The sequence below is a fragment of the Lampetra fluviatilis genome, chromosome 7 (genome assembly GCF_964198595.1).
Source record: "Lampetra fluviatilis chromosome 7, kcLamFluv1.1, whole genome shotgun sequence".
Classification (NCBI taxonomy): Eukaryota; Metazoa; Chordata; class Hyperoartia; order Petromyzontiformes; family Petromyzontidae; genus Lampetra; species Lampetra fluviatilis.
Window position 1 is genome coordinate 1,245,179 of NC_136281.1, and position 23,683 is coordinate 1,268,861.

The 23,683-nt window shown below is 47.3% G+C and overlaps 2 protein-coding genes across 6 annotated transcripts in view; one reads left to right on the plus strand and one right to left on the minus strand.

Moving 5' to 3' along the window:
* The window catches only part of WDR81 (WD repeat domain 81), a 34,789-nt gene extending 24,660 nt beyond the window's left edge, over positions 1–10,129 (plus strand). For all 5 annotated transcript variants that reach the window (XM_078858097.1, XM_078858102.1, XM_078858100.1 and 2 more), the window contains 7 exons: positions 324–444; positions 1,276–1,506; positions 1,858–2,126; positions 4,223–4,475; positions 5,268–5,413; positions 6,711–6,890; positions 7,259–10,129. In XM_078858097.1, the coding sequence (XP_078714223.1) occupies positions 324–444; positions 1,276–1,506; positions 1,858–2,126; positions 4,223–4,475; positions 5,268–5,413; positions 6,711–6,890; positions 7,259–7,600 (1,542 nt within the window). In that variant the 3' untranslated portion in view covers positions 7,601–10,129. The remainder of the gene's footprint in view (positions 1–323; positions 445–1,275; positions 1,507–1,857; positions 2,127–4,222; positions 4,476–5,267; positions 5,414–6,710; positions 6,891–7,258) is intronic.
* A 1,054-nt stretch (positions 10,130–11,183) lies between these two features.
* CCS (copper chaperone for superoxide dismutase) lies at positions 11,184–23,424 on the minus strand. The gene is made up of 8 exons (XM_078857901.1): positions 23,381–23,424; positions 19,867–19,939; positions 16,982–17,119; positions 14,647–14,836; positions 13,368–13,428; positions 13,121–13,198; positions 12,264–12,367; positions 11,184–11,590 (listed from the first exon to the last, which is right to left on the minus strand). The coding sequence occupies exons 1-8, from the start codon at positions 23,402–23,404 to the stop codon at positions 11,431–11,433; spliced, it is 828 nt and encodes a 275-aa protein (XP_078714027.1). The 5' UTR covers positions 23,405–23,424; the 3' UTR covers positions 11,184–11,430.
* Between the last annotated feature and the right edge of the window lie 259 nt (positions 23,425–23,683).

Sequence of the window (23,683 nt, forward strand, 5' to 3'; positions counted from 1 at the left end):
TTACGATGTTGGTTTCACATAACTTGGATTCTATCTCTTAATATATTATCATTCTTTTCTTATTAAGCATGCATTTATTGCAACATTCCTGCTGAGATGCAAATCAAGTGTTTTACAATCGTTCCATACAGATATATGCTCTTAAGTTTAGTGTTATAAAGTGACACTAATGTTTCTGAATCAGGTCTGATGTATATATTCGAATACTTTGTTGATTTCAATCTAAATACTCTTAATCGTCTTGCACGATTACTTCCGGATTGTTGTACGAGTGGAGGTGCTTGTGGGAGTGTGTGACACGTCCCTTTGGTCTGCCGCTATAGGGAGGCCCTTCAGAGTCCGGGCTCCAACCTGAGCAGGAAGACACAGGCCTAGAGGAGATTAAAAAGGCCTTCACCTCCGAGTTGGCTTACGCTGCGTTTGTGCCGTTCGTCTGCCTGCTCGGTACATTCAGCAACTTTCGTTTTTCCCGCTTGCTTTCCCTTGAACCGGGGGTGGGGGGAGCCTATGGCCCGGGGCCTCTCCCCCGTCTCATGACCTCGTGTCACATGGCCTGTGGGCACACAACGAGGCCTCTACCGCTGCCACAGAGCAGCAGCCTGCAAACAATATTATATCTGTCACTTGAAGCATCTCAGTCTCACTAATCGGGTACTATAGGGGAATATTTAAAACTTACCAACACTGTTTCTTATATTGGTGCCTGAAGTCGCCAAAAAAGTTCAGGCCCCCGATTATATTTTGTGGTCTTGGATGATGCCGAGGTGTGCGTTAAATGGGCGGCCCACCAAAGGCACTTGAAGGTTCTTTTGGACCCTCAGTAAATGAAAGGTACCTTGCACAGTCTCATCCACATACCTCCTGCAGCTCCCTTTACTCTTCTTGCCATAGTCGACCACAGTCCTTTTATAATGTCACAGTAACAGTATAACAACAAGAGAATATTGATATTGAAGGCCTGCCTGCTAGTTGTTACAAAGATGCCAGCAAAGGATGGCCTCCAATTGCGATTCATGCTATCACAGTGTCTTTAATGTCTGTTTTATTAAGTGGTGTGCTTTGGTGGTTTCTAGCACGAAGCACGAATAATCACACAGCTGCAAGAATGCAACTTCTGGCTGGCTTTGCAAACTGGCCGTGTGGAACGCATGTTGACCCGTCGGCTATCCATCGCTTTCGCCGACGATGAGATTTGCCAACAGAACTTCGCCGTAGCATCCGTGGCATCTTTGTGTGCGGCCTGCGATTTGAAATTGCCGCCGTTGCCCCTCGCAGGGAATGTGAGCGTGGAGAAAGTGATTCCCAACCATGAGCTGGTGACGCGCCTGAGCTTGGAGCACGAGGAGCTGCAGCGGAGTCAGCTGGACTCCTCGCCCGGCTCCGCGACGGACAGAGAGCCGGGCGGGAGCTTCACGCAGCCCCGGGCCAGTTCCTCCTTCCAGGACAGCGATGAGTTCGGCACCTTCGGCGGCATCATGATCGGCAACCGCATTCAGATACCTCAAGGTGTGTCTCGGGCCGCAGCTGTTCCCATCGGTAACCAAGTCTGTTGAGTGACGAGACAAAGCCCATCGGCAATAGAAAGCTAGTGCATGCTTGAAATGCACGAGTTTCAAACGACGCGCAAATACGTGCGGAACACACAAAACAGCCTCTGTGCGCTTGTAAAAATCGGCAGCAGTTCCAGTTGAGGTGCACTGTGACCCTCTGTCCACAACACCAGATATTATACGGGACTGGCTGTGCATTTCAGTTTGAATTGGTCACCGATTTGATCGGCGAGCTCAAGTCGATGAGCAGGACGTGGCTGCTTACATCTCTTAATCCGGTTGTTTGACGGAACGAACGGCGTTGCAGGCTCTGCCCCATCAGACGTAGGGCCGCTGGGCCGCGTGTCGGCGCACAGCAGCCCGCTGGCAAGCGCGGTGAGCACGGTGAGCTCCGTGAGCTCCGTGAGCACGGTGAGCACGCCGCCGTCGCGCTCCCTGGAGGAGGAGAGCCTCGTGAAGCAGGAGCTGCGCGTGAGCGAGCGCATGCTGGCCGGGAACTGGCTCGCCTACTGGCAGCACGACATCGGCCTCAACCGCACGGGCGGACGCTTCATCTTCAACCAGATCAAGCTGCAGGTGAGGAGACGCCATCGCCGCCCGAACGGTGCGCCGCTTTAGTACTTGGACGTGCTGGGGTGGGTGGGGGGGTCGTGTTGCGAGGGGGCTGTGTGTCCGCAAGGCCCCATTTGCTGGGCTGTTCCAGGAGTTGTGTAAGATCTGTTACTGTTTAGTGAGCCACGTGCTGCTTGTTATGATTATTTACAGCTCTTCATTAATCAAATATCCGTCATGGGGGTTCTTTGACCATACTTCACTACGCTTGCCACAAAACTGGTTCAAGCATCGCTCGCCACTGATATTGGCCATGACCAGGAATCCAACTAAGTTCGTTGGGTTCATAGAACAGGGCAAGAATGAGAACGCCCTTTGCCAGAGCCCCCCCAATTGCGTATTTTAACATCAAACTCAACATTGCATCATCACAAGGAAATAGTCTGGCAATGTGAAGAGTCTATTCTTCATCAAGAAAGTAATTGTTTTAATTTAATTTGTGCCTATCCACTCTGAATAATAATTCTATTTACAAAGCACCTTTCATGGAGGATCTCAAAGTTCTGTATGAGACACAGCAGCAAACACCTAGTAAAAAAATAACTCGTGGAACTAACATATAGACAGAAATAACTGCCAAAAGCCATTTACTAAATTCACTAATTAACTAAGTTAAATATACAGAAGTGTATAAATACGTTTTAAGACTTTTTTTTATATCCTGATATCTCATAGAGATATACATGGACTTTGTGCACCGTGTTGCATTGCAAACAGCAGAGATTCACCCAACCCGGTGATTAGTAATGGGAGTGAGATTGAGTGGCGAGTTTGGTCCAAACAAACTAGTTTTACCACGGTACTCAAACCGTATTCTTACAAACCCCTACGAGTTCATCCAGGTTTGCTTACAAACCGACTGTGTAACCTGGATCGGGTCTTGCATACATTTGAAAAGGACGTACAATGGTGGGTTTTTAAACCCAGCACCCACTGATGTGTGAACATGCACAAATAACAGCTGCGGCTCACAGATAGTGTTTCAAGCTTCGGAACTGTCAAGAGCGTTAGGAGCATATTGAGGTCACCCTTTGTTTTGTCAAATCCCAGCCGAATGCCCGAGTGGCAGCGTATTAAATTAAACATGCTGCCAGGGCAAACCATGCGGGAGCAGCGATCAGCGGGAATGTTCCTCGAGGCTCAACAGTGTCGGCTGACATGCCCCTGACCACCATCATGTGACAGCAGTGTGTGTGTTCAGATTTGAGGCTCATCTACCCGTGAGAATACTGTATTTCACAGTGATGCTCTACATGTTATTCATCTGCCATTTTAATTATTTTCAACACGTTATCCCACCCCCGTGCTAAGTTGCATATTCTGAAAAAAATCCAAATTCACGTGATAATATTTTCTTGCCGAGATTGGACTAAAAACTATCGACTCAATGGTCTGGGCCGGGTTGCATAAAACAACGTGAATGGAAATTTATCTTAATTTACCCTATCAATTGCAACCCCAGCCCTGGTTGAATCTGCAACGATTTCATTCAAGAGCGCTGTGTCGGTCTCATGACATGGTAATCTGTAATTTCTGAGCCACCTGCCCTGCCCCTTCTGCCTCTAGGGTTAATGAACAGGCATTTTATGCCAATGGCATTGGACTTTTGTGACGTGCGAGGCTTGGAGTTTCTTAGCTTAAGAACACTTTTTATTCACCAGGTAAGAACCACTGAGCTACATAGCTCTTTTTCAGAAGCGACCTGGCCACAAATGATATCTCAACGAAGTGGCTTATCACGTGGAAATGTATAGCAGCTAAATACTCTAAAACGCATGTTTATACATGTGGAGACAAAAACTGGAGAACCAAGAGAAAAATGCATGCCATCCACAGGGAGAACACGTAAACATGCAAACTCCAAATATACAGGCGTCAGGGTCGGGATCGAATCCATGACCTGTATACCAAGCGAGGTAGTTCACATCTCGCCACCGGGTTTAAACAAGTGCTGGCCCTTAGCGGTATTGGTGTGTCACCGAGGGGACCCCGACAAATTATTCCCTCGAGCATGACGACGGCAAACGTGGCCCACGCCGCTGCGATGTGTCGCGACGCAGACGTACGTGGGGCACACGGGGACGGTGAAGGCGCTGTGCGTGCGGCCGGACGAGGACGGCTTCCTGAGCGGAGGCAAGGACCGCACGGTGCGCCTCTGGTCCCTGTCCAACTCTGGCGACGGCACCGAGCGGCTGCACGCGAAGCTGACGTACGGCCAGCACCGGCGCTCCGTGAGCCAGGTGGCGCACATGGAGGGCGGGCAGCACGTGGTCAGCTGCGACGGCTCCGTACACGTCTGGGACTGCAACACAGGTGCCGGCAGCAGCGAAGACGCGTGCAGTGCAAAGCCTTCGCAGAGAACCAGAGCCGAGCTCGCGTAGGCTAATCTCTTCTGCTAGGGAACCAAGGCGGGAGAACATAACAGGTTCAAGGTGCAGCCCTTCAATTGCTTGCCGACGCCACTACTGGCTCAGGGACCTCCACCTGAGGGAGTTCTAGAGAGAGCCCCCCCCCCCTCTACTAGAGGAGATTTGGCATATGAATCCACGCTGGCCAGGTGTCTTGAAAGAGATGGGAGTCCCCACACTTTACCCCACCACACGTAGCCCAATGTCCACCCCCACACTCTTTGCTGGGTATTACCCACACACGTGGTCTGTGCTTGCACTGTATCCAAAAACTTAAGACATGTAAATCTAACTACATCTAAATTGTATATTAAACAAAACATTGTCTTCATATCTTTGGTTATCCAGGTCTCTCTTATGAAGAGATGAGCTCAATGGGATGTCATTTGATTAAGTGAGACCCACTGGCTGTGTTTCAACACAGTGGTAGGGTGGGACTTTGCCAAGAATGCAGACCAAACTCTATCCATTTAGGAATATTGTAGTTAACAATACCTTACAAAAATGCTCCAAAAAAATTCTGCCCAAGTTTAACCGTGTGTTTTGTGCCGTTACCTGACGTGTACGTCATCGCATCTTTACGCGCAGGTTAACATCGTGATGACTTTACACACAGTTAACGTTCGCGTGGCCATTGCGTGCGTCCTAGCGCGTGACCTTGAAGGGAGCCTGTGTGTAATCCACGAGCACCTCGCAGGCTCCACCGTGGCTGTGTACGAGGCCCCCGACTCGCGGCTGAGCGTGAGCTCTCTGGCCGTGCTGCCGGTGCCGCACAACACGATCGTGGCAGCGACGTCCGACTCCATGCTGCGCTTCATCGACACGCGCAAGCCCGGGATGCAGGTGTGATTCACGTGCCGTCGCCTGCATGCGTACGCGTCGGGATGCGAGATTCTGTGAAATGTATCGAACGTTTCAAACTCTACAAACGATTGACGCCCCCTAATACGTGGACACACCTTTTCGTCAATCCACTGCTGGATGAGGGCCTCCCTCCACGTCATTTGCCCCGTGGAGGTTATTTCACTTCACCATGCTGGTCAATGCAGGTTGGTGAAGGTGGGGAGCATAGATGTTGGAGCATGGTCCATTTCAACAATAGATTTGACTGCATTGCCTCTTCTGCCCACCACATAGCCCCTCAACCTATAACAACCTGTTGTGCATGGTGGTTGCCCATCTTAGTACTATCCCGGTTCCACCCTGCTTAGCTTTGGAGAGCTAACAAGATGGGGCCCATTTGGAGCGGTTAAGTCATTGACACGGACGCTGTGAGTGCCCACTCATGTCCCACGCATGCACACACCCGCTTTCTCATGCACACTCGTGCTGGCATTGTGTGTAAATTCTGTTACTGGATCACAGCTACATGTTGCGATACAGGAGGGGAATCACAAATATCACGTGGTATTGGGATCAGCTTGTAACTTATCTAAATGTTTTCCTTTAACAATATTGGCCGTCAATCTCCTAATACAGTTACATCTGTACTTATTTACATTCTACTGATTAATCTCATTGACCTTGCTGTTGTTAATTGTTTTTTTTACCCTTTTATCTGGCAACAAAACTGACACCTTTTTTTACAAGGAGTCATGTTTGCATTGACCACAATACCTGCGGTCGGAATGCAAACAAAACAACTCTGATAATGTATGCACTGTTCTTGAAATTGATTGGTCCACACCCGAGCCAGCTTTTCTTAGAGCCTCGTCTCACATGGTGTTGGACCAGATGACGCCAAAAGGCGTTATTGTGGTCAATGCAAACATGACTCCTTGTAAAAAAAGGTGTCAGTTTTGTTGCCAGATAAAAGGGTAAAAAAAAAATATTATCATATTTTGCTACTGGCAAAGGAGGTTCCAATGTCCTTGCTGTTGTTTATGACAGGGGGATCCTAGGAATCGTAGGGATTTATCTGTAATGTAACATATAAATATGGAATAGAGCCTGATATTGCCTTTTAAAAAGTTTAATTTTGTATTTGGTAAATCTGTGAAATAAAATGTGATCGTGATGGAGTCATTATCAAATGATTAACGAGGCTCTCGGTGTCTTTCCGCACGACTCGGCTGTCAATGGTGAAACGAACGTGAACCAAATTTGTTTTGTTGTCTTGCTGTGTGCGGTGCTGACCCAGCACGAGTTCCAGCTGTCGGTGGGAGGCGGCGGCGGTCCGGTGCGCTGCCTGGCGGTGAGCCCGCACGGTCTGTGGGTGACGGCCGGCCTTTCCTCCGGCATGCTCGTCATGCTGGATGTGCGCACGGGATACTTCCTTCGGATGTGGCAGGCCCACGACGGCGAGGTGTTGCAGCTCAAGGTGAGCGCTCTCACTACGAGACTCTGCCTATAGGACAGCTTCTCCTCTCTGCCCGTCTCGCCTCCCGCGACAAATCCCTCTTCTGCCGCGTGCGTGGGTTTTCGGCGTTGTGCTGCATTGCTCTCCGATGTGTGTTCGGGCTGTGCCACTGAATGTTAATTCCCTGAAAAGGCTCCCACCACATGGAACAGAATGTCCAACATCATGCCCAAAAACACATGGGAGAGCTGAACAGTCTTCATGATTTTATCCGCCACCACATTTCTATCAACATTGCCACCTATTGGCGGATTGTATTCATCTGTGATAGCCTTGTGCTATAATAATGGGGTGAATATCAAATGTATAAAAATTATGATTATTTGCAGGGCGTCGGCAGTAACACGTTGGTGAGCTCCTCGTCGGACCACACGCTCGCCGTGTGGAAGGCGATGGATGCTCGCTTGAGCCATCTGTTCCGCAGCACCCCCGAGGCGGCGCACACCTGGGACACGCTGGCAAGCAATGGCGCCGGGGAGGCCGGCGAGGTGATCGCTGGCACCACCGGTAATCGGATATTTGTGTACCCTCTGGGGGACGGCGCCTCAGGACCAGCCACCAAGCTGCTCCCCGAAAACTTCCGCGGGGTGCTGTCTCGCCTCGCCGTGCTCCCGTCCAAACGGCTGCTGCTGCTGGGCTCTGACAACGGCAGCGTGAGCTTGATGGCGTAGCTGCCCCCTTGGGACTTCCTCCCGGCCGCTTGGCCCGCTCCTTGCTGCGTTTAGTAAAAAGTGAAAAGGTGCAGTCCTGCAATTGCTTTCTCACGTCACTGCTGGCTGAAAGGTCCTCCACGAGAGGAAGCTCAAGAGAAGCCCCTTTTGATTGTATTTAACCGACTCTTCTCCACTGGCCAGACATATAGGATGAGGTGGGGGGTACCTAGTTTACTCTACAGCACACAAGCTGTGGATTGACGCACTGGTCGGACCAATTTATACTGCTGGATGAACAGAGGCAGAGGGTTTAATAAACTTGCACCGTTGTTTCAACTGCCGCACTGGAAGATCGAATCGAACTAGCGACCTCTGAATTGCAAGTCCAATATGCATTTGAAAATCTGTACATATGTTTATACCGCCTACGCAGACTTGGAGAGACGCGTTTCCCTGGATGAGTCCTTGCAAATGACTGGACCAAATTTTGGATCAACTTGTTTATCCGATTGTATTATTGATGGATTTTGTAGATTAAAAGATTATTAATAAAGTTGTTTTTAAACATGAAGGATTTATAATGTACTCAATGAAATAAACTTTGAAAAACACAAGTTTCTGAAAAAGTCACGCGAATAAATCTTGAAGTGTTACGCACTCTTCTCTTACAGTGTACAGCTGTTGTCATTGAGGGTAATTTTGGCTGAATGTAGAAACATTCGGCACCGGTGCTGTAGTCTATGGGCCAAAGCAGAATTGGAAAACCCTTGGCAGCACTATTAATAATGTAGAGCCCCATTTGTCAGTCCGCTGCTGGATGAAGGCCTCCTAAAGCCGGGTTATTTGACTGCGAGTCAGTGTGGGTTAGTCAATGGGGAACCCCAAACCAGTTCAGATATCGCTTGCCACTGATGTTGCCTGTCGCTGGGAATGAAATTAGTAGTGCAGTGTGTTAATCAGTGCACCATCGACCCCCCCCCCCCCCCCCCAATTTGGGTCCGTCAATATTTACCCACATTGAAGTAGCACGCATGTGATATTAGCGACACGTTTTGCGATATCCAGTGGCAGCGACAGGTGGCAGTGGTCGAGCCCAATGTGCAGCATCAGGAAGACGTAATGTCATCTCTCCGCCAATGTCCTAGGTTGGGCATTTGTTTAATATGAATTGAACATTTTGCTCAATGCTGTAAATGTTTGTTTTTCAACATGTTTAAGTCTCAATATTTTTCTGCGTAACTTGGGAAGATGTTACTGGAGGGATTAGCATTTGGAGCAATCACTGTGCAACCTCTTTTTGCTCGTAACCTTTTCCAACACCTTTGCCAGTTGTACACTATTGCTCTTTAAGTTGTGGTGTAGCAATCACCCGTATAGCACTTGAGTTACACACATCTGATGATATTGTTAAGTGTTTCCTTATTCACCCCTAACAAAAAGTAAGTTTACAGTTATGTAAAACGGTAATTGCAATGTAAAATATTAACATGCTCATTTGCATGTCCATGATGTGTACACCTTTTGCTGGACAGGGAAAGCTGCCAATGGGGGCCCTCCTTGGCTAGACTGCAACAGGGCATTGAAATAGTTGAGATGTGACGCAAGACACTTTTGAGTTTGAGTCATTTACGCATGCTATAAATGCATATCCTTAAGCTCGCAATAATGTATTTCAAAAGGCATGGGTATTTCCTAAACACGTAGCCTTAATACTGCTGGTAGATTATATCTGTCGATGTATTGTAAAATTGTGAACAAAGTGCGACTTATTACTCAACTTGAAATGAGGGTTCAACACGGGAACTACTCATCATGGCTACGTTAATGAGTAAATTGTTGTCATTCGATAATTAGTTTTAAGAATAACGATGCTACTCAACAATTACATTTAAGATTGAGAACTCTACCACCGGTGGTATTGGCAGGTCAGCAATTGTCAGCATTTAAGATTGAATCCTCCTGTGGCCCCATCCCCTTAGTTTGTGATTGGTTGCAGTTGAGAGAAGATATGGACGCTCAAAGGGAATTGTGCCAAAAACGACCTCCCAGGAATTGCGCAAACTGTTTTGCCGAAAGGTTTCGTCGGTGTTTTCTGCAAATGCAAAATCCATTCTGCATGAATTGGACTTCTGGATCATGTTTTTTTCAGAAAGTTGTCGCTTATTTCGGAATGGATTATAGGGCATAAGTTGCTATTCATCAGATTTTGAAAGAGACTTTTAGGATGTATAAGGCAAATATAGCAGTACTTACATTTTATATTGAGACCCAACATTGTGAGGAAAGCTGACTGGGATGTGGAAATGTATAAACCATGCTGATATCTCATTGCAGATGACAATCACTGTAACCATCCCACCAACCGTCACCACAGTGTGAAACAAACATGAAGAGCAGGTGACATGGTGTTTGCCTTTGTTGAAGTGTGCCTGCCTAATGCCCCCTCTCATCGTGTCGCACGAAAGAACGGTGTGAGTTGTACCCTCGACATGTTTTCAGAGGAGTAGACAAGTTGACTTTTCAAAGTAAAAATTGAAATAAAATGTCTTCTGTATTCAGTGTATCATTTGTTTAGCAGTGTGGCATCCATGTGGAGGGCGAAGACTGAACGCCCTTGCATTTGCAGCTGTTTAATGTGAATTTGACCTCGGCTGCACTCAGCCCTTGCAATGATCGTGGGAAAAATCGGCAGTAAGCTGCAGATCGTATATCAGAGTTGCAGTGTCAGGGGCTCTTCATCCAGGGCACAGCACCATGCACTACAAACATCAGATGATAATGTGCCCACGCTGGTACTTGTCCGAGGGTGATATTGCTGCGAGCTGTCTAGGGAAATGTAAGCGCACGCGTACTCGCAACGCGTGTAGAATTCTCTCGAATGTGGTTTTGGGTTGGGAGCTTTTTCAGGAACTGAAACACATCAAAGAGCTATACAGCACAGCTGCATAAACCGAAGTAGTCGTACGAATAGAATATGCTACAAAATCATGCGTGCAGTCGTACAGAAAAAATACTTAATGCAAAGGCTGCACAGCATAGATACCTCATTACCAAAGCAAGTGAGCTGGTAGTGGGGCGGTTGGAGAAGGGTGCTGGTTCAGGTGTGGAGTGTAGCTGCAGGTGATGAAGTGTGGAGGCCTGCCCAGGGATTCCAGGTGCATTGAGATCCACAGTGCATTGTGGGCAGCTGATGATCGGCTGCCACCCAAAGGGCTCGCAAGTTGTCCTGTGGCCATCTCGGGTGTGAAACCGCAAGTCGTGTTTACCCTTCCCCGACCCAGCGCCCCTCCTCTGTGCAACGATCGCTTGAAACTCTTTCAATGAGTACAGCCCCACGCCTGTCCCAATGCTGCAGTACCCCGAGAACACAAGACCCTACTCAAGAGCCGCCACCACTACCTTGTGCCAGGCTTGTTACGCATCAACATACGCAGACATTATAGCGACTGTAACTTTGAATGTTAACAGTCTCCATTTCATTTGTCACTACAATTAATGAACGCTTGACAAATTATTTAAATTTATCACCACAGCTATCAAAATGTAATTGGAATAATTTATTGAAACATTGGGGGAAAAAATTAACTGCAAACTGACAAATAATAGAATCACGAATGTCTTCTCGGTAAGCAAAATATTTGCATGAATTTTTTTACAATAAATATAAGACAATTTCACATCATACTTTTAATCTTGCCATCGTATGTCAAAAAATCATACATGAATGGAGCAATAAGTCTTATTTGATCGGAATGGTTGTCCTTCGCGTGTTCCAATGGGGTACTCTGTGCACCAAGCGCGATCTGTATTTACTTGCACCGTGTTGCTTAATCCGCTGGCGGGTGGCACTAGAGGTTGGCCGTGTGTGCCGGCTGCTGGCCCTGCCGGCCCGGCCCGGCCACCGGCCTGTCGCGCTCGTCCCACAGCGTCACGCCGTCACACGTGCAAATCTTCTTTTTTGAGTTCTCAAAGAGTCCGGCGGAACGAGCAATGATTCCACAAGCCAGTCTGTTGTAGAAAAATCACATGTCGCACTGAGTATAGGATAGGGTTAAAAGCCCAAGTTGCCAATGAATTGAGCTTGCAATGCATTGCATGGAGTAGTTGACCAATTCCTTACTGCAAGAGTGAAATAACACCAAGTGGCTTTTAATAAAACAAAAATCTTGCTTGTACTACAAACATACTTTGTTACTATTCAAATGGGTGTCTTGCAGAAATAATGGCTACATATTTAGATGATCCATCAACCCTCTCTACGAACAACTACACACCGGCAACTTGGCAAATATACCGTGCTAGACTGTTGCCATGTTTCTGTGCTTTCATATATCCCGTTTTTACTTTGCCCCCAACTTCATGGCAATGCCCATTCAAATGCCATTTCGTTTATGACAGTGGTGACATCATGTTCATATATTGTTCCTCAAGCAAATTTAATCTGTTGCTTAGAACCAGTCCACATTTTCCAACTGTTGCTGTTACCTGTATATTTTTTGCTTTAATTAGCTGTGTCCTCACTTAGACCAAGTTAAAACAATGGAATTACCACTGCCACAAATTATGTTATTAAACCACCTGCATGCAAGAACTGAGGGTGGAAATGCCAAGGTGGACATGCCAAAGTGGACTTTGTAACCTGATACAAATATTGCCTCTAACTGCCACTGAAGAGACTCACCCCGGCCCGGAATTTCCTGTGACTTTTGACAACGGGTGAGTTCCACGTCCCAGGTCATCTGCCGTCTCATCCACCACTACCGATCGTCCGATGATATCTCCCACCTACAAACACGTGGACAATGACACATTGATGCACGTGATTTTGAGCAAGCACACGTCAACTTGGGAATGAGCGAATGTGAAGAGCCGCACAATGAGTCAAGTGAGTAGTGGCTGAAAGGGTCAGTGATGTCTCTGGTGACAGTGACCTGCATAGTCTTCACTGGCTGAGTCAGCTCCAAGCCCTGGTTATAGCTCCACTGGAAAGCCCCCTTTGAAAGTGGTGAGCTGTTAAATCTTAACTTAAAACTTTCGTGACTGCAGGAATTCATACTCTTTAGGTCTTACGGTAAAGTAACGTAGATAGAAAAATAGTAAAAAAATATATATTTTTCTATCTACGTGACTTTACCGAAATACTCAAAGTGTATGGTGAGATGTTATCTCCTTCGCCTGGTATGCAGTAGTTTGTGGGTTCGATCCAGACCCCGACGCCGGTATATTTGGAGTTTACATGTCTCTCTTCTTGTGGTCGGGTGGATTTATCTCTGGGTCCTCCAGTTTTTCCCTCCACATTTATAAACATGCGTTTAGAATATTTGGCCACTATAAATGTCCACATGATAAGCAACTTCATTGAGCTATCATTTGCAGCCAGATCGTTTCTGAAAAAGAACTATAAAGCTCAGTGGGCCTTACCTGGTAATATAAAAATTGTTTAGTATAGAAAGTAGTGCGTGAAGGCACGGCTCAGTGCTTACACAGCTGCTGGCCAATCAAAACTAGTCATGAAATCGAGGCGTAAAGATTAAGTACCTTTATTTTTCCAGAGCTCACGCGGAACGATGCCCTGCCATGCTCATCCGCTGTGATGTTCCCCAGATCTCCAACATGCTGCGTGTACAATCATAGACGCAAAAGTACGTGGACAGGCACTTGAGGATATACAGTTATTTTATTCATAATCAACGTTTTTGGGTTAGATCGCGTAATTTATAAATGTGTCACTTTTGAATGCAGGATTTTAATTCTGCCTTGGCCCATCATTTGATGTCGCACGTACGGAATTGTGGTCATCGGGGCTGCCATGGTTGCTCCTGTGTGGGTTGAAGTGGCCTCCACAACTGCAATTCACATAAAAACACGGCACTTGAACGAGAACATTTTCTTATCAGTGGCATCATGGTTCCGCTGTTATAATGTTGGGATGCAAGTTATGAACCAGTAGCATGCGGAGTCTGATCAATTGACTGTTTTGGGCTGATAAACTCAAGAGTTATAGGTGTCAGAAGATGGCGAAAGGGCCCACGAGCGACCTGCAAGCTTGTCGTTGGCAGGGGATGCGTGTGAATCACCACCTTGGAGTTTCACGTGGCACTGTGTGACAAGGGAGCAATTAAGGGCTGTAAATGGAGCCACTGGCTAAAGGGACTCATTTTACACTGCTAGGTACATTCACAGGCCTCTTGTCAATCGACTGCTAGATTAGGGCCTCTTCCATGCTGAGGGTTATATACAACCATACTTTACCATGCCAATCGTGTGGATTGATAGAGCTGCAAATATGTCAATTGTATATTTTACTGCTTACATTTTTCGATTTAAAGCTTTCGTGACTGCAGGGATTCATATTCTTGGTTCACGTACAAGGGAAATAATAAAATAATATTATTTACCTTCTACGTGACTTTACCGAAAGAACCAAGAATATGCTTACATTTTAATGTGAGTCTTCATTTAACAACAATAATTCAATTTTGATTATATATTTGATTTGAAAACAAATGTAAAACATCCACAGCATGACCACACGGTAAATCAGCGCTGTAAAAACGTGTTATTTTTACAGCACTGTTTTGCCGTGTTTTGAATTTACATTTGGTGAACCTAATTACCAACAGCACATCAATATTAGTATGCATCGACATTAAACTTGTATCGTAGTGGGAAGAGAGAGTTGTATAGCAGCATAAGTAGTGTTTGGAAGATGGGAAAATGTGCTTTGCTATGGCAGGTCAGCAAGGAAACATGATTCAAATGATGAGATGAAGAGAGGGGAGTAACAGGATAATCGGAAGAGAATGCATTTTCATATGTATTGCTGTTTACATTCAATGTTAATGACTGCAATTGTACGTGGTTCCGGAGGACACATTAAAGTTAAAATTAGTTTGATAAATATCCATATCCATGAATAGTGAAAACATTTTTGGGAGAGACCTGAGCACTGAGAACTTTTATATCATCTGGTGGCTACGACTAATTAAGAACTCGTCACAAAAAGCCCCACGCACGCGCCACGTGCCATACTGGGTGCGCTCACGCATGCAACTCTGCATCACCTGAAGCAGCCGTTAGTGAGGTCTCCGAACTCGTGCACGTGCAGACCATGCGGGCCGGGTCTCAGGCCATCGACGGTGCCCTCGATGGCGCAGGTGAGCGGTGAAAGCTGCACGAAGCGCACCACGCCCAGCACCGCACCCCGCACTGCGCCGTCCCCGGACAACTGGGCCACGGCGGCACCCAGTGGCCCTGCGAGAGGACACGATGCACGCACCCAAAACGACGAGACGACCATTGTCCACGTCAGCCTTGACGGAGTCTTCAGAAGACGCTAAGAGTAAGCACCTCTTGACTTGCACAGCACACGGGAGGGCACGATAATTAACACCACGAATTACCAGCTGCCTTTGTCTCCCTCAGTCATGAAGCTGGCCGGTGTACCCGTTTTAGACTTCGTCGTTGCAGAGGCAGCCCAGACAGTTCAAAGACAGTTTTATTTTATTTTTCTGTGCTTGACGAGAGATCTTATCTGGGTTTCTGGGATCGGAGAAGAGCATTATCTCCACGACTCCCCATAGACATACCCTACACATTTGCGAGCGATAAAGAAATGAACGCTTTCACAAGTGACAGATTATATTCTTTGGTTCTTTGGGTAAAGTCACGTAGATAGAAAAATTATAAAAATAAAGTGAATAAAAATAATAAAAAACTAAAAACCACTAATGTAGATTAGTTCTAAATCGGAGTGAGTGTACTGGCAGTCTATAATATAGACTGTAGCCTGGTATTAATTTTTGTGAGTGTACTGGTAGTCTATAATGTAGACTGTAGCAATGGTTATTAAGCTGAGAGAGTGTACTGACAGTCTATAATGTATACTGTAGCCTGGTTATTAATTTGGTGAGTACTGGCAGTCTATAATGTAGACTGTAGCCTGGTTATTAAGCTGGGAGTACTGGCAGTCTATAATGTTTACTGTAGCCTGGTTCTTAACCTCGGTGAGTGTACTGGCAGTTTATAATGTAGACTGTAGCCTCGTTTTTAAGCTGGTGAGGGTATTGCCAGTGTGATGTTGACTAGCAATGGTTATTAAACTGAGTGAGCATACTGGCAGTCTATAATGTAAACTGGAGCCTGGTTCTAACCTGAATAAAATAAAAATAAAATAAAAACAAAAACCACGACGTTTCGATCGCAACACAAGTGGTCGTCATCAGAAAAAAGGTGGGTTTAGCCTCTAAAGGCAAACTGTTTATAAAGGTTTAGAGATGGGCATAGCCCAAGTGTGTCAGCAGCATGGGTGGGGCAGCTCATGTTCATGTAGGAAACAACTCAGCAGTGAGTGGGTCTGCACCAAAGCCAGGTGAGGGCTCGTTGAGAGTGACAGATTGCCAAGAGCATGTCACTTTACATTAATAAATATGTTATTCGTTCAAGCCAGGTGGGGGCTCGTTGAGATTGTATTCTCAAGCAAATGAGTGCTTTATTACGATTGTAATAAAGGACTTCGCCACACACTGCTTGATCTCCGTCACTCTTTATTCTGGTTGACACTCGCACCCCGCTGGTACCGACAGCGGACCAGCTGCTCCTCGCGCGCGCCCCGCACGCGCTCTCTCGTCAATCCTTTCGCTTCCTCCGCTCTGTACACTGCTGGCTGACGGTGTGCCGAAGCTCCTCCAGCCACGTGGCTGATGGCGCGGATTCCCTCCGGTCACCCAACGTGGTCCAGCTTCGTGACTCTCCCAACTAACCCGGAGCCCTTCCGGGCTCCCCCCTATATCCCCTTCACCACGTGATCCTGTCTCCTCCCTCTTACCACGCCCTTCCGAACCTTCCAGATCCGGCCTCCCCATAGCGCCTTGCTGGCTCTGCCTTTAGGTTCCGCCCCCACTCACCTCGCTTCCGATTGTACCCGAGGTGAGCGGCGGACCTTCACATACGCCCACATACTGGGCTCTGCCCCCCAATACCCCGGGCCGTATGATTGGCCCAGAGCCCAGCAGCGAACCCCGCTTACGCTCGCATTACACGATTATTAAGCGCGAAATGACATTTAGAATTGAATATTGCTGCACGGTGCATAAAACTGCATCTGTAAAAACTGGGATTTACATGAACAATGCACAGAACATGGTCCAATACATCATTTGAGTCAAGAACATGAAAGGCAAAACCAAGAATTCACAACCCCACACATTAATGAAACAATTACAGAGTACATGGACAAATTGTTGGACTACAAATCACTGCAGCCAGAGCACACCACAATAGAAACCAAAGATGAAATTACGAATTTGCCCAGACATTGTGTTAATCGGACAATATGAAAGGTCCTGAGAATATCACGTGGAACACACTTGATGACCAGTGGCAGTATGCAAGGCACACCTCCCTGTGTCGGTCCGATGCCCCTTAGCACGGCCCTCTTGCCGGTGGACTCGATCAGGCTTTGGACTTGGGCTGATGGGAGTACGGTATCCACCAGCACCTGCTCTTTCGCCAAGTCCACCTGCACTCCCCGCACACCTGCCCCCAAACAAAGACAAAGATCCCACGTATAGCCTTAACAGACTATTGGGGCAAGTGCTGTTAGCAAGCACCGATGAAGGTCGGCACGGCACACGAGGGGGTGGGTGGCCAGCACCGAGCCCAACCGCCTTTGTCTCCCGAGTTTCAATGTTTACACATCGCACCAGGAACTCATTCAAAGCTGCATCATCCTAGGGGAGGACCAGGACTGGTTCAGAAAATCTTCACTGGTGTCAACCATGAGCGGGAATCTAACTCTAGTTGCCGAGTTCGTAGCACAGCTAACCGCTACACTACTGCTCCCCACACCTGCCCCCACACACATACACGTGTACATTTACACCTATTAGTTTGCACATTCAGTTATTAATTTCCTTCATGCTTCATACACAAAACTCGACTGTTCTGATTCGAAGCAGCAATTGCCTATCCTCGGCTGGATGAAGGCCTCACCATGTTTCAGCCCTGAAAATCCACAATCCAGATCACTCATGCACAGGAACCTATCTCATTGGTCCGTCTCCATAGTGGCCATCCTCTGGGGCATGGCTACAAAGGTCGAGGTAACCAAAAGTGGCTGATATTTGAATGCGTCTACCTCTCGAGATTCTAGTCCCCACTGCTACCATTGAAGGCAAAACCTAAAAAGTTGGTACTATTTGAATTCACTCACAAAACTATTAATCCAAAGCAGTGTGACAAACTACATCTGCTCCTGTATATAAAACAAGCTGAATCAGATATCAAATGTCTCTCCGGGGCAAGAGTGGGGCACAATTATGGCCTTTCATTATTTTCCTAATGGCAATGTAGAATTATCTCTACTTGAATTTTTTTCATTTACTTCATTTTTTACTTCTGATTTATTTTGGCAACTCCAGACAGCTTGTATTTGCTTTCTTTTACTTTACCTCTTTCAGCCGTCTGTTATAGTGCAAATACAATACTATCATTGTTGTTAAAAAGTATAATTAAAAAAATGTTATGAATTAAGACCAAACGTGATGGCATAAAAAACATTTTCTCACTTGGACAACATACCAACACCCGCCATTCGCCACTAAGTGAAGGTGACGTCACCACGGCACCTGTACCATGCCAGGTGCACTTTTAGGCCACATGAAGTGTCGAAGGCTCGCTGACAGGAGGTCTCGGGACAGACCGAGGTGCGATGGGTTGGCTGACTGAGATGACTGGTAGATGCACCAGCTGTACTATGGGCACCATATCATTTTGACTTAAAACTTTCGTGACTGCAGGAATTCATATTCTTTTGTTCTTTCGGTAAACTCATGTAGATAGAAAAAATTATAATAAAAATAAAGTGAATCAAAATATCACGACGTTTCGATTGCAACACAAGCGGTCGTCATCAGGAAAAGGGGTTAGTCTCTAAAGGCAAACGGTTTATAAAGGTTTGAGATGGGCGTAGCCCAGGTGTATCAGCAGCACCAGGAGCATGGGCGGGGCAGCAATGCCAATGCAGCTGCAATGCCAATGCAGCAGCAATGCCAAGGGCCGCCAAGAAATCACTGCACCCCGCTCCACACACCACACTGCTGACGGTGGAGGTTGATTGACAAGAAAACGCAAGTCATGACCCAAAGTGGTTGATGACATCTTTCCAATGATTGCTGAATCTATAACCTTCTTCTCGATTGAAATTGTGTCCGTGTCTGTATATATGGATGTCAGAATATTCATTCCACCAAGCTCTCAAGGCGAATGGATATTCTGACTACACAATCCACAAAGCCATCGCCCCAACCGTGAGGAAGGAGCCATCTGAGGATCCAATCAAAACCATCACCCTGCTATATATAGCAGTGGTAACCAGAAATATGTTTAAAATCATCAACAAACACAAGATCCAGATCCGATTTAACACCATACATAAAATTCGTGATCTGATCCCTTTCTGTGAAGCACAAGATTCCTTACATGCAATATCCCGGCGTTTACAAACTAAGCTGTATCTGCGGCAGCAGTTACATTGGGGAAACTAAGCGACATGTCTCGGACCGTGTTCGTGAACATAAGGCAGATTTGAAACACGGTTGGACCAATACTTCTGCCATGGCTGATCATTATTTTAATTCAGATGACTCACACGAAATTGATTTCTCTAAGACGATGGTATTTTGCAAGCCTACTGGCTATCAACAAAGATTCGTTCATGAAGCCATCCATATATACAGACACAATTTCAACCGAGAGGAAGGTTTTAGACTCAGCAATCATTGGAAAGATGTCATCAACCACTTTGGGTCATGACTTGACTTGTGTTTTCTTGTCAATCAACCTCCACCGTCAGCAGTGTGGTGTGTGGAGCGGGGTGCAGTGAATTATTGGCATTGTTGCTGCATTGGCATTGTTGCTGCATTGGCATTGTTGCTGCATTGGCATTGTTGCTGCATTGGCATTGTTGCTGCATTGGCGTTGTTGCTGCATTGGCGTTGTTGCTGCATTGGCATTGTTGCTGCATTGGCGTTGTTGCTGCATTGACATTGCTGCTGCATTGACATTACTGCCCTGCCCATGCTCCTTTATAAACAGTGTGCCTTTAGAGGCTAACCCCTTTTCCTGATGACGGCCGCTTGTGTTGCGATCGAAACGTTGTGATATTTTTATTAACTTAATATTTTATTTTTTCAATCCACGTGACTTTACCGAAAGAACCAAAGAATATGACACCATGGCATATATACACAGACACACGAGTTACTCAGCACTGTCCCATGTACCTGGCACTCCATGCAGAGCCTTCTTCACCGCATCTTCGCAGCTCCTGCAGCTCATCTGCACAGCAAACTCCAGCTAGGGGTGCAAGAAGCACACCGCACAAAACACCACATGGGATGTCAAAGTACACACGCGTAACAACCGAATGCTCACTGCTTTTTTGTTGAAGCTGTGTTGTTCTGTCCGTGTTGAATTCTCTGAATGTTTAAAGTGTCCTTATTTCACTGTTTCACAATGTGTCTTTAACCGTTTCTCGCTGTCAATTAGTTGTGCCTCTCCCTTTGAATTGACGTCTCTGCCAGTGACCAACTTTGAATCTCGCAAGGTCTCTGTGAAAATGTGTTTGTCTCTTTGTGCCGTAATGGTATTTAAGATTTTAAATGCACCCATTAGACTCAATTATCTAGGCAAGTAAACTAATTATCAGACGGTGCAACAACCACATAATTACCCTTAACATTTAGGTGATTGTGGGTGGAAAATAACGTTTTATCCACCCAACTCTCACCAAAGAACAAGGACCAACTTGTCCTGAATGTGAGAATGCCAATTCGTATACCTTCCATTTAACTTTGTCGTGTTTACCAAAAAGATTCCAATTGTGTCGTGTAAGACAAACCACTGCAGGTGAACACAGGTGAGAGACAGAGTGAGACAAACCACTGCAGGTGAACACAGGTGAGAGACAGAGTGAGACAAACCACTGCAGGTGAACACAGGTGAGAGAGTAAGACAAACCACTGCAGGTGAACACAGGTGAGAGACAGTGAGACAAACCACTGCAGGTGAACACAGGTGAGAGACAGTGTAAGACAAACCACTGCAGGTGAACACAGGTGAGTGAAAGAGTAAGACAAACCACTGCAGGTGAACACAGGTGAGAGACAGAGTGAGACAAACCACTGCAGGTGAACACAGGTGAGAGACAGTGTAAGACAAACCACTGCAGGTGAACACAGATGAGAGACAGAGTAAGACAAACCACTGCAGGTGAACACAGGTGAGAGACAGAGTAAGACAAACCACTGCAGGTGAACACAGGTGAGTGACAGAGTGAGACAAACCACTGCAGGTGAACACAGGTGAGAGAGTAAGACAAACCACTGCAGGTGAACACAGGTGAGAGGCAGAGTGAGACAAACCACTGCAGGTGAACACAGGTGAGAGACAGAGTGAGACAAACCACTGCAGGTGAACACAGGTGAGAGACAGAGTAAGACAAACCACTGCAGGTGAACACAGGTGAGAGACAGTGTAAGACAAACCACTGCAGTTGAACACAGGTGAGTGACAGAGTGAGACAAACCACTGCAGGTGAACACAGGTGAGAGACAGAGTGAGACAAACCACTGCAGGTGAACACAGGTGAGTGACAGAGTGAGACAAACCACTGCAGGTGAACACAGGTGAGGGACAGTGTGAGACAAACCACTGCAGGTGAACACAGGTGAGAGACAGGTGAGAGACAGAGTGAGACAAACCACTGCAGGTGAACACAGGTGAGAGACAGAGTAAGACAAACCACTGCAGGTGAACACAGGTGAGTGACAGAGTGAGACAAACCACTGCAGGTGAACACAGGTGAGTGACAGAGTGAGACAAACCACTGCAGGTGAACACAGGTGAGAGACAGTGTAAGACAAACCACTGCAGGTGAACACAGGTGAGTGACAGAGTGAGACAAACCACTGCAGGTGAACGCAGGTGAGTGACAAAGTGAGACAAACCACTGCAGATGAACACAGGTGAGAGACAGTGTAAGACAAACCACTGCAGGTGAACACAGGTGAGTGACAGAGTGAGACAAACCACTGCAGGTGAACACAGGTGAGTGACAGAGTGAGACAAACCACTGCAGGTGAACACAGGTGAGAGACAGTGTAAGACAAACCACTGCAGGTGAACACAGGTGAGTGACAGAGTGAGACAAACCACTGCAGGTGAACACAGGTGAGAGACAGAGTGAGAAAAAACACTGCAGGTGAACACAGGTGAGGGACAGTGTGAGACAAACCACTGCAGGTGAACACAGGTGAGAGACAGGTGAGAGACAGAGTGAGACAAACCACTGCAGGTGAACACAGGTGAGAGACAGAGTAAGACAAACCACTGCAGGTGAACACAGGTGAGTGACAGAGTGAGACAAACCACTGCAGGTGAACACAGGTGAGAGACAGAGTAAGACAAACCACTGCAGGTGAACACAGGTGAGAGACAGAGTAAGACAAACCACTGCAGGTTAACACAGGTGAGTGACAGAGTGAGACAAACCACTGCAGGTGAACACAGGTGAGAGACAGAGTGAGAAAAACCACTGCAGGTGAACACAGGTGAGGGACAGTGTGAGACAAACCACTGCAGGTGAACACAGGTGAGAGACAGGTGAGAGACAGAGTGAGACAAACCACTGCAGGTGAACACAGGTGAGGGACAGTGTGAGACAAACCACTGCAGGTGAACACAGGTGAGAGACAGGTGAGAGACAGAGTGAGACAAACCACTGCAGGTGAACACAGGTGAGAGACAGAGTAAGACAAACCACTGCAGGTGAACACAGGTGAGTGAAAGAGTGAGACAAACCACTGCAGGTGAACACAGGTGAGAGACAGAGTAAGACAAACCACTGCAGGTGAACACAGGTGAGAGACAGAGTGAGACAAACGACTGCAGGTGAACACAGGTGAGAGACAGTGTAAGACAAACCACTGCAGGTGAACACAGGTGAGTGACAGAGTAAGACAAACCACTGCAGGTGAACACAGGTGAGAGACAGTGTAAGACAAACCACTGCAAGGTGAACACAGGTGAGTGACAGAGTGAGACAAACCACTGCAGGTGAACACAGGTGAGAGACAGAGTGAGACAAACCACTGCAGGTGAACACAGGTGAGGGACAGAGTGAGACAAACCACTGCAGGTGAACACAGGTGAGAGACAGAGTGAGACAAACCACTGCAGGTGAACACAGGTGAGTGACAGAGTGAGACAAACCACTGCAGGTGAACACAGGTGAGAGACAGAGTAAGACAAACCACTGCAGGTGAACACAGGTGAGAGACAGAGTAAGACAAACCACTGCAGGTGAACACAGGTGAGTGACAGAGTGAGACAAACCACTGCAGGTGAACACAGATGAGAGACAGAGTAAGACAAACCACTGCAGGTGAACACAGGTGAGAGACAGAGTAAGACAAACCACTGCAGGTGAACACAGGTGAGAGACAGGACTCGAACTGGCAGCGAGGTGTCCTCCACTCACTACAGTCTACACTACAGTCTCTACTCGCCATGGACCACTTTCGCAACTGACTGTGGCCTCCGCCTGCGTTGTGATGTATCACAGTTAACCCTTACGACGTTAAAAAGCTGCCGTCTTTGAATCCCACTTCACAGCGGACGGCGCGCTGTTTTAATTAAAACGTACAAACACAGTATACAGTACAGTGTGTGTGTGTTGCGAGTTTCGCCGGCACGGGAGTCGAACCCTGGCTGGCCGCGACTCTGAAACCCTCTCACCTTCGTGGTGCCGTCCCCGTCCATGATGGCCACACTGCAGTGTCCACGCGCCAACTGCGCATGCGCGTCTGTGGCCCCCGCCATGCCCCCCGCCCCCTACGCCATCCCCCCGCTCTCTCCCCGCCCTCCCCTCGCCCTCCCCCCGCCATCCTCCCTCGCCCCCTGGCCCCCACACCCCCTCCCCCCAATTCACCCCTCTCCCCAATTCACCCCCCTCCTCCCATCCTTCCCATTACGCCCCTCCCCCATTCGACCACGCCCCCCACTCGATGACGTCATCGCTCCATGCCCCCCCACCTCTCT